Source organism: Merops nubicus, unplaced genomic scaffold (genome assembly GCF_000691845.1).
Source record: "Merops nubicus isolate BGI_N331 unplaced genomic scaffold, ASM69184v1 scaffold4002, whole genome shotgun sequence".
Classification (NCBI taxonomy): Eukaryota; Metazoa; Chordata; class Aves; order Coraciiformes; family Meropidae; genus Merops; species Merops nubicus.
The window spans coordinates 65918-80417 of NW_008594102.1; the positions used below are offsets into that span (position 1 = coordinate 65918).

Sequence of the window (14500 nt, forward strand, 5' to 3'; positions counted from 1 at the left end):
GAAAATGCTTCTTTGCTTTAAAATTTGGAATAAAGGTAGATGATGGGAGTTATTCTGATATATGGATTAAATGACACTATTACAATATTTTGAAAAAGGGCTAAAGTTACCTTGCTTAATCAAAATAACTGTTGCTCACATATTATTTTCACTGGGTCTCCTGTTTGTATCTCTGTTACTATTTCACACAGTAGACTTACAACATGTCTCATATGGGATCAAGATTCAGTATTTGTATTTCTCAGAAATGAAAAAAATACATGCTACACTAATGTGCTGGCATCAAAGCCTTTATAGCCATAGCTTGTTTTACATGATTTGGGGATTGATATCTCTGAAGAAACCCTGCATTGCAATACAGTGCATTTATATTAACTTAATGTATCATGTTCCACAATAAATGGTACATATTAGATGAAAAATCCCAGAAAAACTAGTTTGGTTAGAGACAGCATTGTAGAATTTCACTGCAAATGTTCTGACAATAGAAAATTTCATCAGATCCCTAGCAAACACATACTAAGATTTCTGGGTATACTACTATATTTATACATACTTATACACAAGTAGACATGTAGTAAAGTATTGCATATCCTTGAAAAAATATATGGGTTACTTTCTTTAAATATTCAAAGAATGGTAATAATTCACAACTGGAAGGCCTTGCACTCAGCCATTTTCAAAATCAAGTTTGGAGTTTCTGAAAGTTCACTTAAACTGTGTTTTAAAGGAACTAGTGGACTTCCCACCCCTTTTCCTGAAAAAGAAACACAAACACAAATTTTCTTCTTCTTTTCCTGAAGAAGAAACCCACAATACAAAAGTTAGAATGCTTTCTGTGAGTAAGAGATAGACTGAATCTTCATTAAATGTACATTATTAAAAAAAAAAAAAAGTGGACTGATAATCAAGATGAATTACTGATGCTAATGCAGAGGTGCCCTGTTTTAGAGCACTGGTGGAATGACCTATGTAATATTGCCACCTGCTGGCAAAGGAATTGGAATGAGCAACTTTTCAAAAGCTTTTTCTCCATCTGTTTCTGGCTGGATCCACATACATAGAAAAGGAAGTAAACCAGGCTACTAGGATGGAAATAAATTCTGAATTATGTCATTACAAGCCATTCTAGAAAATAATATATGTATTAGGGATTAAGAGCTTTTTGGACTAGTCAGCTGTCTTTCGTTTTTCAGAGAACCATCTAGAAATACAGTATTATTCTGTTATTTTGCATTTTCTGCCATCAGCTTCAGACAGTGATGGGCTCATGATGCAAAAGAACAGCTCTTGATAATTGCAGAAAAAGCCTAAGAAACTCTAATTCCTTTAAAGGAAGCCCTTAATACAATTCACATCGGCCATGGCTTGTTCAAGAGAAAATCCAAATTTGAGGCTTGTTATCATTAAGTTTTGTCTTGACTTTGAGAAGGCTGTGAGCATTAGATAGCTCTAGATCCAACATGAACACCAGAAACTCCCCTCTCCATTGGTCAGGTCACCCTGTATGTTCTCAGAGCAGGACTCCTTGATGCAGCCCTGGAATGGATGCCCAAAGAGCCCCCCTAGATTACCTTATCATCATCCTCACACGTCATGACATTGGAGAAAGGGATCTCCGCTTTGAACATCTTACGACAGTGCATGAGCTGAACAAGTAGGTAGCAGACTGTCTTGAACTTCATTCTTTTGGCAGGCTTAATGTCTGAGAGAATCAGTCCAGGAAATATCTGTTGGTCAGAGAAATAATAATTATAATTGAGTCATTACATTCCCATGCAGCCATCAGTTGGTTCAACAGGGCTAACTGCTGGCTTCTGTACTTGGGTCACATGGAACACTACAGGCCTGGGGAATGGGCCTGGGAAGCTGCCTCGTGGAAAAGAAGCTGGGAGTGCTGTTTGACAGCTGGCTGAATATGAACCGTCAGTGTGTCCAGGTAGCCAAGAAGAGCCAAAAGCATCTTGGCATATATCAGAAATAGTGTGGCCATCAGGAGTAGGGAAGCGATTGTCCCCCAGTACTCAGCACTGGTGAGGCCACACCTCAAGTACTGTGTTCAGTTTTGGGTCCCTCACTACAAGAAGGACATTGAGGTGCTGGACTGTGCCCAAAGAAATGCAATGAGTCTGGTGCAGGGTCTGAAGCACAAGTCCTGTGAGGAGCAGATGAGGGAACTGGGGTTGTTTAGCTTGGAGAAAGGAGGCTCAGGGGAGACCTTACCGCTCTCTACAACTACCCAAAAGCAGGAAGGTGTTGGACTCTTCTCCCAAGTAACGGGTGATAGGACAAGAGGAAATGGCCTGAAATTGCACCAGGGGAGGTTTAGATTGGATATTAAGAAAAAATCAGTCACCAAAAAGGTTATCAAGCACTAGAAGAGGCTCCCCAGGGAAGTGGTGGAGTCCCCGCCCCTTGGAGGCATTTAAAAGACATATAGATGTGTGACTTAGGGTGCGGGGTTAACAGCTGGACTTTATGATCTTGAAGATCTTTTCCAATGTAAATGATTCTGTGGTTCTATACGTACCTGCAGACATTTACACCATCTAGGGTCAGAACAAAGCAATATTCTTATCAAGAAGCAATGTATTTTGACAAACATTTTGTATTTGCAGATGAAGACTACTTCATCTTTTTTTTAACCTGAGATATAAAGAATCTATTGAACAGACAGCCTTTAAACACATACTCAACATTTTGGGAGCTGTTTTTTGCATAGAAATTTAGACTTTTAAAAAAAAGTGTATTAATGATAAACTCATAGAAGAGGCAATATTTGTATTTCTTTAACATTAAATTCTAGAAAAATACAGGAAAAAAATCATCAGGAAATGAGCACTTTTATTGATGAAAGTTAAAAATATAATTTCAGTCTTTTGCTTATTTCTTAATTATGTTACTTGAGCCACAGGTAAAAATAAAATTAAAATCAGAAGAAATAAAAGTCAGAATTAAAATCAGAAGAGGACAGCTTTTGCTTTAAAGATACGCTTCTATACATGCCTTTGAGGCTGTGAGGCACTGAAGTTATATCTATCTTATTTCTTCAAAGCAAGAAGTGTTGCTTCAGAGAGAAGTATTCTCAAAGGATTGGGTATAATCTTTACCTTTAACCATGGATCTCCCAGTTCAGCATGGACAAATATTTTCTTGGATACCTCTTAAGCATGTATTTAACTTTGCTGACTTTAATAACCCCCTAGCACGTGTTCAGATGCTTTCACAGGTCAAAATAAGAGTGAACCTTTATTCTACCCTCAATATTTATACAAGTCTTATTCAAGCTTCTGGCATGTGGAATGTGTAAAGCAGTGTTCATGGGAAATGTGGAAGGAACCCATGCCACCACAGTATGGGAATTTAAGCTTGTAAAAGTAATCTTTTTTGGAACAGCAAAATAAGCACAGAGGATTTGGTCCCTAGTGTTTCCAGGTACAAAAGACAGAGCAAATGACATGCCAAAAACTTTATTGAAATGTTCTAAACCCACAAATGGAACAGGATTTGCTGTCCAGCATTCACAATGCTCTGATTTACCAGAGAAGTGTGCATCATTACTCCAGTAATCAAGGAATGACAGAGAAAGTAAACTGGAAGCATCTGTTTAACATATGTTTTCATGGATACATAAATGTAGAGGAACAGGGGAAATGACACTGCTTATAATCTGGATGGCATCTCAGGTGTTGGTTTACTATATTGTTTAATGCATACAACTATGCACTTGCATTTTTTGGAGAATCAGGGTCATATTTAATTGATCTGCCAGTACTCTGTTTAATCAGTTACGATGGGGCTATGAAACAAAAGAAGGAATTGTATATAAATAGTTGCACATTTTTTATTAGCAGATGGCTATGTTATAAAAATAAGACATGTTTCAAACGTGGAAAGGTGCTTAGAGAGCATATGTGCTTTATTGCTCACTGAAGGGCTGACTGAAGGCAGCCAGCATCACTAGCACTGTACTGCATGGTCAGCAGCTGGAATCTAAAAGGACACTAGTGTATTTAGTCTCTAACCACTCATGTAAGTGATAGCTTAGCAAAAGTCTCCATGAAGAGATTCCCAGTGTGAACCTTTATTTTTGAAGGCTTTCAGGCAAAAGACTTACTGCTGAATTGCAATAATAGCATAGAAGATACTGTACAAGGTTATTCACATACTAAACATCCTTTAGGTATTGCTAAGGACACCAAGCAGATAGTTATGCTTGAGTATGGCAAGTAAGATCAGCTTTCGATCTACCACTCCCAACAGCTAAAACATACTTTTTGGACAGCTACTGCACTTATACATTTTCCTAATGTAGTCATAATTCCTCTAGAAGTACTGTAGATTTTACTCAGTCTCCCTATCAACCTTTTGATATAACAAAAATGCTGAAGCCTTTTTGCTTCATTTTTTTTTTTTTTTAAGACACAGAGATAAAATGAGAATATACAGAAGTTTAAAGGTGGAAGCTCAGGATCTTTCTTTGCTGAAACCTTTCACTGTGGACATTCTATTAACAAGGTTAACAACATTTACATTTTCATTTTTAGGCCTCGATTAGACTGTCTGGAAAAGGTGCTCTTAAATAAGTAGAGAGCTACAAAAACTGTCTGACAGCCTTTATTATGGAAATGCCACAGTAAAGGTGCAAGAGTGGCAAAGAACAGGTAGAACATCTTTACTAGCAAAGACTCAAGAAGGCATGACTAACAAAGTTGAGCACACGGCCATAACTATATCCTTCTACAAGGACTTGAAGTCCTGTGAAAAGAGAGGAATTTAGACTTTCCTCAATGCAAAATTCTTTTAATAGGTTCATTTCTGAGAACAACCTGTAGCCAGAAAACTTGGAATAGATACACTTTGGGTCAGTCAGTGTGGCCCTGCCACCAACATGACTGTTCCTCAGACACACATTTTCATGGAGTTTCCTGACTAGATCCTCAAATAAGTAGGTAGAACATTTTTAGCTTGTTTCACCTATAATACTCATCAGCAGATAAAATATCAATAGTATACATCCTTTGTACGTTAGAAATACAGGGTAGCTTTCCAGCTCTCTTGAAGTCAAAGAGGTTTCCCACCCAAGTTACTGAAAAAAAAAAATGGAGTAGTGTGTCTATTTCTGGGCTCCCCAGTACAAGAAAGTGGAGTATGACAAATAAGAAAAACCTGAGGGAATTCAATTCATTTAGCTGGAAGAGGAGTTTAAGGAGGGATCTGATTGCTGTCCTCAGTCACCTAAGTTGTTGTTAGGCAGAAGACAGAGCCTGACGCATCCCAAAAATGCTCAGAAAAAGTGCAAGAGGCAAAGCACATGGGCAGGCTCAAGAGAAATTCCTATTTGATACAAAGAGCAGAAGTTTTAACTGTAAGGATGATCATGTGCTGGAGCAGCGTGCCCAGAGAGGCTGCCAAATCTCCAGCCAGGGAAACAGCACTCACTCAGATGAGTTGCCCTGAGCAATCTGCAGTTTCAGAAATGGATCTAACTGTGAAGCTGGCCCTGCTTTGAGCAGGGAGGTCAACCATGTGACTTCCAAAGGCCCCTTCAAAATTGATCGACTGTGAGATGCTCTGAAAATGTGTGGAACAGATATAGTTACTGTTCTTCATGGCTTGCCAAGAACCTAACCACTCAAAGGACATTGCAATACCCAGCATTCAGATGGCAGTTCTCAGATGTATAATTTTCTATATAGCTTTTTTTTTTTTTTCCCCTTAATCTAGTGGTTGCAGGACATATAGATTCAGCCCTTGGACCAAGGATTTTCCATTTTGCTATTATATATACACAATATCAAAAAGATACAAAGAATTCTCTTCCACTTTCTTGTTTTATTATTACTGCTACAGCCGAACAACACTTTTGACATAGTTAAATTCTGAGGGGTATATTTAAATAATCTCACCTTCTGCTGTAAGCCTTGACAAATGCAAGAAATGCAGTAGTTTGTTAAAACAGACCTTAAGAAAAAAAAGGCAAAGAAAAAACTTAACCACATTGTCTTTCACTCTGCTTTTTCTCTGAACTTGCTTGAGGCCAGAATTACAGGAAAGCTGGACTGAAGCATTCTCATTCTAGCTTGTCGTGGCAACACATTTTATTTTCACATTTCTTTTTGACTCTCCTATTCTGTTCATTGTTCAATTGCTTCAGAATTTTAGGAAAGGTTTGTTGTTTGCTGCAACAAAGCTGGCAAATAAGGTTAAGAGCTGGGATTTTTTAACAGAGCAGCCAGACTATCTATAGCTTTGTGAGTATCTTTATGTGTGCAGAAAACAAACAAGTGCTTATTAAAATTCTGGGAAAACACCCCAGTGTTTGAATCTCATATAATACTCTGGTAAGGGTTTCACTGGTGCTTATCTGGGATTCTCAGAAACAGCAGCAGACTGTTGTTCCCCTGACTACACTCAACTGCAGTGCTTAAAATGGCATGGGAAAGAAGATACAAATAACATTCTAAACACATTTACAGAAACCTTAACTGCTGTAGCACTATGCCTGCTTGTGCTATCTTCAAGCAGGCAGGACCATGCCTCTTGCTAGTAGTGTTTGTTACTTTCTGCAAACCATTTTGTCCAGAGATAGGTGAGCAAATCTTACCTGTTTTTTTCCTTCCTACAGTTAAAATCATCACACATTTGTTTTTCCACCCTTTTCTACTGCCCTTATGATACATTTTGCTTATCACACCTCATGTGCCCATCCGGAAAGTACATTAATTATTTTTACCAGTTATTAATACAGCTTCTGTAAGACAAACTCTTAACATTCAGGATGGTGTGGCAAATTTCTCTACACAGATGTAGATAAAGTTTTCAGCAGCTGTGAAGTCTCAAACAATTTTATATCAGTAGCCTAATTTTCTCTGTTCTACAGGCTCCATATTTTTGAAGGAAGAAGAAGAGAGGATAATGATGTCAGAGCACATTACTAATTCCATCATCACTGACAGCCTAAGCTGCGGGATGTCACACCAAGGATGATGTACTAGCAGCTTCACAGCAACTACAGAAACAATCCTGAAGATCTAGAGCAACACACTCTGCAACACAAGCATCATCCCTTTGTGTGTTTGCTAGGCGTTAACAGAAGCAGTTTAATTCCAGTGTTGGGGTGCGTATATTCCAACAACTTGTGCAATGCAAAGTCTCAGGCTTGGATCAGTCCCTGTCTACATACAAGCTAGAGCTTCTGTCAAAAGACTATATGTGTCTATCTGTTAGATCTGCTAAGGTATATCTGAGGTGCTAAAACCAGAAATGCCAAAGTTATGCATTCAGATCACTACTTAAGTTCCTTGGCAGGAGCTGTTGGCCTTTGAGAGAGAAGACCACCCTGGACTCTCCTAGTCATGGCAGCAGCAGTAGCTGCTGGCAGTCATCAACGTGAAAGCAGGAATCATCAGTGTGTACACAGCTATGGGCTCAGATGCCTAATGAGGTATTTCAAATTTGAACAATTTTGTCAAAAACACTTTTGCTTCCTGTGTACTAGCAAAGGAGAGAGTTTGTCTGAGTAGTTGGAAAAAAGGTTTTCGTATGTCCTGCTTTACCTGTAAAGCTCTCTACTTCTGTTACTACTTAGGAGTCAGAGCTTCAGCACTCCATAAGGATTGGTAAGTGTACAGTCATTTAAGTAAAAATATCCTTGGAAGGATTTAGTCCAGAAAGCTGATGACTTAAAACGAACAGAAAAACATTTCTAGAGACAAAGTGGACTGGATATTTTTAGAAGAGTCAGATGCAAAAAAAAAAAAAAAAAAAAAAAAGCAAAACCCCCCAAAAAACTATCAGGGAGTTGCTAGCTGTATGGATAGATTTATTGGGCCATAAGTGCTCTCTGGAAAACACAAATTTTACACATTTGGAAAAAAAAACAAGAATCTGAGACCAGTGTGGCATGTTCACATAGACCTAACCAGAGCGATTAAATCAAATTAACTTTGCAGAGAAGGAAATTTCCTACAAATATAGCTGGAATGTCAATTTGAACAAAAATAATAAAAGTAATTAACTGCAGTAAATTTTTGACCTATTGTTCTGCTCAGTTTACTTTTTTTCCTTTTGTAGCATTCTTTTTTTTCTGTGGTTCACATAATGATGCCAAATTGACATTTTTTTAATCAGGTCAGACAAAATCCAACAAACTGTTGCCAAAAATCCTAGAAATACATGTATTATATACATCAAATTGCTTCACTTCTTAAAGACAGATGAAAGTATTATTAAGACATGTCAGAGAACATCTCAAGAGTGTATATGAGCAATTACACTCTTGAAACATGCTAGTTTTTAACAACAATTCACAGATAAAAGTGATTCACCAATAAAGCCAAAAGGCAAACGTATGTAGTTACTATGTATTTCAGCTATAGAAATCAAATCATCATGAATCTATGTTGTTTTCTCTGTGCTATACTGCATAAAGTTCATTTCATGCTGGGGAAAACAAACAAAAAAAACTAAAGCAGGCACAGTAAAGACATAAGCAGACAAAACTCATTGGGTGGTGGTGGAAAGATATGAGCCTAGTAATTTATTTGAAACATATAAGGCAGCTCATCTGCTTCACAAAACAAAGCTATGCTGATTAACAGTAAAAGAGGATGTTGTACTCCAAGTAAAATTTTACTGACTTCAAACAGGAGAGTGATAGAAAATTTATTTTCTTGTCACTCCTTGGTGACAGGACTGCAATGTAGGAAATTTAAAATCACAACTGTTCATGATAGATGACACAAGATATGAAAGTGGTGTGGCAGCCTTTGCCACTTTTCTTGCAGCTGTTGTCATGCAAGTTAGAAAGGATCTCAGGTACCTGAATTTTTGCCTGAGTACGAGTCAAAGAAATTAACTGATCAACCTTTTGAGCTGTTAAATCTGTCCGTAATTCACAATAAGTGATGCCACAGGTGTGCAGCATAGTTAACTGCTCTAGGTATTTCTGACTTTTGCAAGAGTGTTTACATTTTAAGTAGCATTTTCCAAAGCATGCTTCTCAGCTGTGTTTGCTTATTGGGAGGATTCTTGAACTTTCAGGCCTTCAACTGAATTTTCCTGAAATCATGACTGACAAAGGTGCCCTCTTCTTCCTCAACTATTGGTTTAACCTCTCTTTTTAAACAGCCTGCTGGTATTTTGGTTTGGCGATAATAATTCTTCGGACAAAAATACAACTGGAATTTTAGGTGCCTGCGTTGGGATGCTTCAGGCATGATTAAACACAGGAAAGCAAGCAGGAGACAGAGCCCCATGCCTCTAACCAGCACGCGCTTCCCGCCGTCGGGGTAACTCAACAAGCATTCAGGAAAAAAATGCACGACCCTTTCACCTGGGATTTTCAGGATGGTCACAGCATCACTATGAGACTTCAGATAATAGAGCAGGGCTGTCTTAGCTGCAGAAAGGACTTTCTGAGTTGGCATGGCATGGCTTTGTATGTACAGAGTAAGGTAGGAAAGAGAAACATCAGCTTTTTCAGAGAAACAGCGTTTCCAAAGGATGAACAGATGTGGTACTCACTTTCATGGACTTCTCCTGAATGTCTACCACTGTGTGCTGTTCCAGTAGTGACACCATGTGATTTACATTGCCACAAATAAAAAAACCCTTACATCTTTGAATACACAGTTATTTGGTGAATAACTAACTAGCACATAAGTAGAAATTTTGATAGGCAACGTATTGGAAGCTAATTATTTGCTATATTTGATGTATGCTGTAATATCCATGAGACACTTGTGAATATATACAAATATAACATTTGTTAATTGTATCTATAGTGTTTCCCTATAGTTTTTATAATTTTTATGACAGTCTTTCCCAGACAGAGCTCTATTGCTTCCTGTTAATGATCTATAGCACTACTTGTCTTTGCCTTAGCTCTGGAGCTGGCAAAGTTACACAGTGAAGTGGTTCCCTTAAGCTGGTAATGAGTGACAGTGATGGTAGGCCCACTTTTGTAAATGCATAAACTAACACACTCTGAGAAGTCTTCCCCCTCACAAAAACTTGATCACTTCTCACCACTGCTTGGCTATCTGTAAAAGTACTTTAGGAATTTTGTTTAGTTGTCTGTGCTGGGCTGTTTTCCCCACTGGTGAAATCAATGAACCTTTTCAAAACTGCCATCAGGGAGTGAATTGCTGCTATACATGCAAGGAAGTAAGCCCAAGTACAAAACCACCCAGTTAGCACTGAGGTTGTGTCCAGATCTTTGGAGGTGTTACAGTGCAGGAGAACCATACTTTCTAGAGCAACCATAGAGGTGAAGCAGACAATCCAGCTAAGCTCACTACCTCTGCTGGGCTTCTGGGAGTCAGCTACACCAGCTGTAAAACTGAGGCACATATACTTTGACTAATGTCAGTGCTGAACTACGAAAGAATAATTCTGATGAAAGCCAGAACCACTCTATTAAAAAGTGATAATTAAATTTAAGCATACAGTTTGCAAGCTGGAACAGGATTAGCCAGGTAGATTACTGAGGAATCATTAATGGAAAAAGTTATTTAGCTGAGTCTAAGCAGTTCTAAAGTTCTTGCAAGGGGCTCTGAGATTAACAGATGTGACTTAGATTTATTTTTTTGTCTGAAATAACATACAGTAATATCTACAATTCTTCAGAAAGTCAGGACATTTTGAAACTATGAGAATGTCCTAGACAGTCTTGCTCCTGGAGATCTTTTATGTCTAAAGCTTAGAGTATGAATCTAGTGAATATTTAATAAATCAGAAAGAGATTTAGAAAGTTTTTCTAAATGGATCAGACCTGTTTCCTAAGTCCAAGATATTAATGTCTGTGGTCAGACTTGTGGCTAGTTACATTAATCAAATTTTCTAAATCTTGTTGCAGTGCAGTATTTTGGTCACATCACTCTTAAGTTTTACTATCAATATAAAATATTGTGAAGACATAATTAACTTTACTCAGAAGAAATGTATAGGCATTTTCAGAGCTAGGTACCTTGTCATGGCATTATAACATTCTGTACTGTATTTTAAAAGTATATTTGTGTAACTTTTTAACTATAGTGGCCAACAAAAAAATTAATAAAAAGAAAATCTGTATGCCCTTGGAAATCAGATGAATTATTTAAGTCTGTTTAGAAGTGTTATCCTGTCAAACATGCATAAGAGACTAATATAATCTCTTGTGAAAAAAATACTGCAACAAAACAAAAAGTATTCCCTCAGTGGTGACTTAGAAGTACTCTTACACATATCAGCTTATACACTAAACTAGCAATCACAACAGATCACAGAACTGTGGTTGTTAGCTGATTCAAAATTTTAAAAATTGGGAATACATTATAGTTTGTTCACATCTAAATTGTAATTGGTACACGAACAAGTCATCTTACACTGTTATTCTCAGGCTTGGCTCGGACAATATTTGTGATGAAAGATCTTCCTTTCAGACCAAATACGGAAGAATGTGTGACATGTCTTCTTGAATTATTTTTTTTTTAAAAAAAACATAAGTGGGCCTATTCACCTTTCAAACTCAACTGATTCTTGGCCATCTGCTGCTTATAACAGTGAGTTTTATTCTTCTTGGTATCATACCTGTTCAAGTCAATACATATTAATGTCAGAGATGATGCATAAAGAATAAAAGATGTGTCTGCATTTCAGGTACTGAGGTATCAGAGGGAGGAATACAATATTAAACCAGCAGATATCTGAATTCACCTAAAGAAACACCATCTTGCCTGTGCTTCAAGGGTAGTAGCCTCCTGTATCTATGTCTCTGAAGAGTTACTGGCTGAATCAGGGTAGGAGAGGACAGCAGGTGTTTATTTTGTAGGTAGATATGCTATTATGTGGTTCATGGTCCAATGATCAGTATGTAAGCATGCAAAGACTAGGGACATCTGTGATGTACTGTGACAAAGTGCAGAGTGACATGCTGATTGATCTGAGAGCCCAGTGGAGACGCCAGTCAATAATGGCAAAACTCATGAAGTGTTTCTTTCTGCCAGTTTGGTTGACACACCATTGATGCATATCAGAGAGCTAATGGCATTAGCCAAGCAGTACTGCAGCATCTGCCACGTCTACAAACCCATCAGTGACACCCATGGGTAAGATGGCATTTAGTTTATGCAGCTAATGACAAATCGATCAGTTGTGTCTCATTGCCAATAGTTCCTCAGCAATCTTGCAAAGACATACAAATGTCTGCTTACACTGTAGTAGGCTCTCATCCTTCCACATCACTTGAATATGTGAATGTTCCTCAAACACTGGTTTATGCAGCAGAATTGGCACAATGCAGTTTTTATATGCAGTAGCCATATTTATCTCCTTTTCTCTCTACTTGTCTCCATACACCAACCTATCAACAATTTCCTGAAATTCAGCTATATCTCTTCTCAATGTGAAATGAAACCGGAAACATAATATCGTAAGAAATAAAATTATAGATAATGCTGTAGGAGTGAAGACAGCAGAAAAAGAAGACAAACAAATCTAGCAGCAATAAGCAACAGACATACCTTAATTAAACGCTCCCTTATGTTTTGTTCTTTATTGGGATTGATTAATTTAGGAACCAATTCTGGTTTCAGGAAAGCCACCAGAAAAACCTCTCACTGACTGCCAAAACAGAATCTAGCCTGCTAGTTTTCCACCTGTGCTCTTTCATACTAACTAAAAAAGAATCTAATTGTTTATACCAGCAAAAGAACAAAATGTGACACTGCATAATTTTCAAAGTGAATGAGAACATTCCACCTCTCTAATAACAAGATGCTTTAGAGGAAGTGTTTAAAAACCATGTGTGCAGCAGCATTTCTGGAATAAAACAACAGGAGTTTTCATTCCTAGAATCAAATTCCCCTTGTGACTGGATTCCCAGCATTTCCATAAAACAACCCAGAGTCATAAAATTCAGACCAAGAAACTGACTGCAGGCATGGAATTGAAGATGCTCTGGTTTTCCTTGGTTACATATTTGTTGAACACCGATTGGCTTACACCCACAAGAGTGCAACTTTGACTTCACTTTAAAATTTTGCCTGTATTGTTCTCATACTTACTTTCAGAACTGGCTTTTATAATTTTTCCTCTAAAGGTTAAATCCCTGAATGAAACTTGTTTGGGCAGACTCAGAAGATAAGGGTGCAAAAGTCTGTATCCTGAGTTGTCTGGCTGAGATAAAGGGCAATAAATTTCTTCTTGGCCTGTAAATATGTTATGGTGGATAACTTCTAAGGTAAGCCTCGTCTGATGTGGAAAATGTTGGAACAAACTGAAAGTGTTTACATTATTTTTACGGACTTTCAAGACTCCTATTGAGGTCATAGAACATTTTGTAGTAGAACAAAAGACTTCCCTAAACTCTGCAACTGGTTAAGGAAGAAAGGCATGACTATAAGTGAACCTGCTGGAAAACCACTGTCACCACATTCACTGCATGCTGAGACTCCAGATATTAGCATCACGTTGCTGGGCCCCTGTTTTCCTTATCCCAAAAATCTGGTTAGAATGAGGAGTCCCATCCATCTTCATCAGGGGTGGCTAAATCCTGAGCAACTTCTAAAGAAACGAGGTTCCTGCTCAGAGGAGTTAAAATCTTCTCTTACCTTATTCTTTCCACACTTTCCATTTTATATTCTCCACCAAGGAAAAGAGAGAGAATGTCATTGTCCCTCAACAGTACTGCTGATCTACTCTCACCCCAGCACATCTCCAGATTTTTAAATAAAGGAATAAGCTGAAGGAAGAGAGGAGCTTAATGAAATTTGGAAGGAAGAGCAACTAAGGTAAGAAAGGCATGACCAAAACAATTGTGGGAGTCTAAGGTGACAGAACAAGCAAGGAAAACATTGAATTTGTCATGATCAGCTCACTGTAGCAGGAGACAAAAAGATGCATGTTTTGGACAGAGAATATATTATTTGTTGCAAACAGAAAATTTACTCAGTTGCAGCATAAATACTCAGTCCGTGGTACAGTGGTATATGCATTTGAAAGCAGAATGGTTGACTGCAATCTCTTCCTCTGACCTGGATAAAAGGGGTCGTATTGTACACCTCGGTAACATGGCAGCTTTCCCAGACTTTCACAGGACCTTAGTTCAATCACTGCTTTTCTCTAACTTTTCTGCTATGGGCATGACATGTCTGTAAATGTTACTTTTTCTGAGACTATTAATTGGGGAATCCTCCAGGATTCCAGTTAAAGGAGCCATCAGCATCACAAGTGATTGTAGAAAGAGTTAGGAGGGCATGAGTATGGGAATGAAAGAGTAAAGAAAACAGAAAGAAAAATCTCCAAGCTGTGAGCAGTAACATTCAGAACCACTGTTTTGAAGGGAGGAGGAAGGGAAGAGTGAATTAAATTTTTGGCATAACATATCATACAATTTCTGATAGCATGATTACAGAATCTGAACAAAACAAGTTTTCTTCTCGGGAGAGTAAAGGGAAAATGTGTTTTATTATTAAACTTCTAAAGTAAATTGACTGTCTTCTCTATATAATATTCA

General features: G+C 37.9%; 1 protein-coding gene across 1 annotated transcript in view; it reads right to left on the reverse strand.

Moving 5' to 3' along the window:
• The window catches only part of ADCY1 (adenylate cyclase 1 (brain)), a gene marked incomplete at its 5' end in the record, with an annotated part of 104463 nt that overhangs the window by 31748 nt on the left and 58215 nt on the right, over nt 1-14500 (reverse strand). Inside the window, one exon of the mRNA XM_008935621.1 lies at nt 1575-1730. Within this exon, the coding sequence (XP_008933869.1) occupies nt 1575-1730 (156 nt within the window). The remainder of the gene's footprint in view (nt 1-1574; nt 1731-14500) is intronic.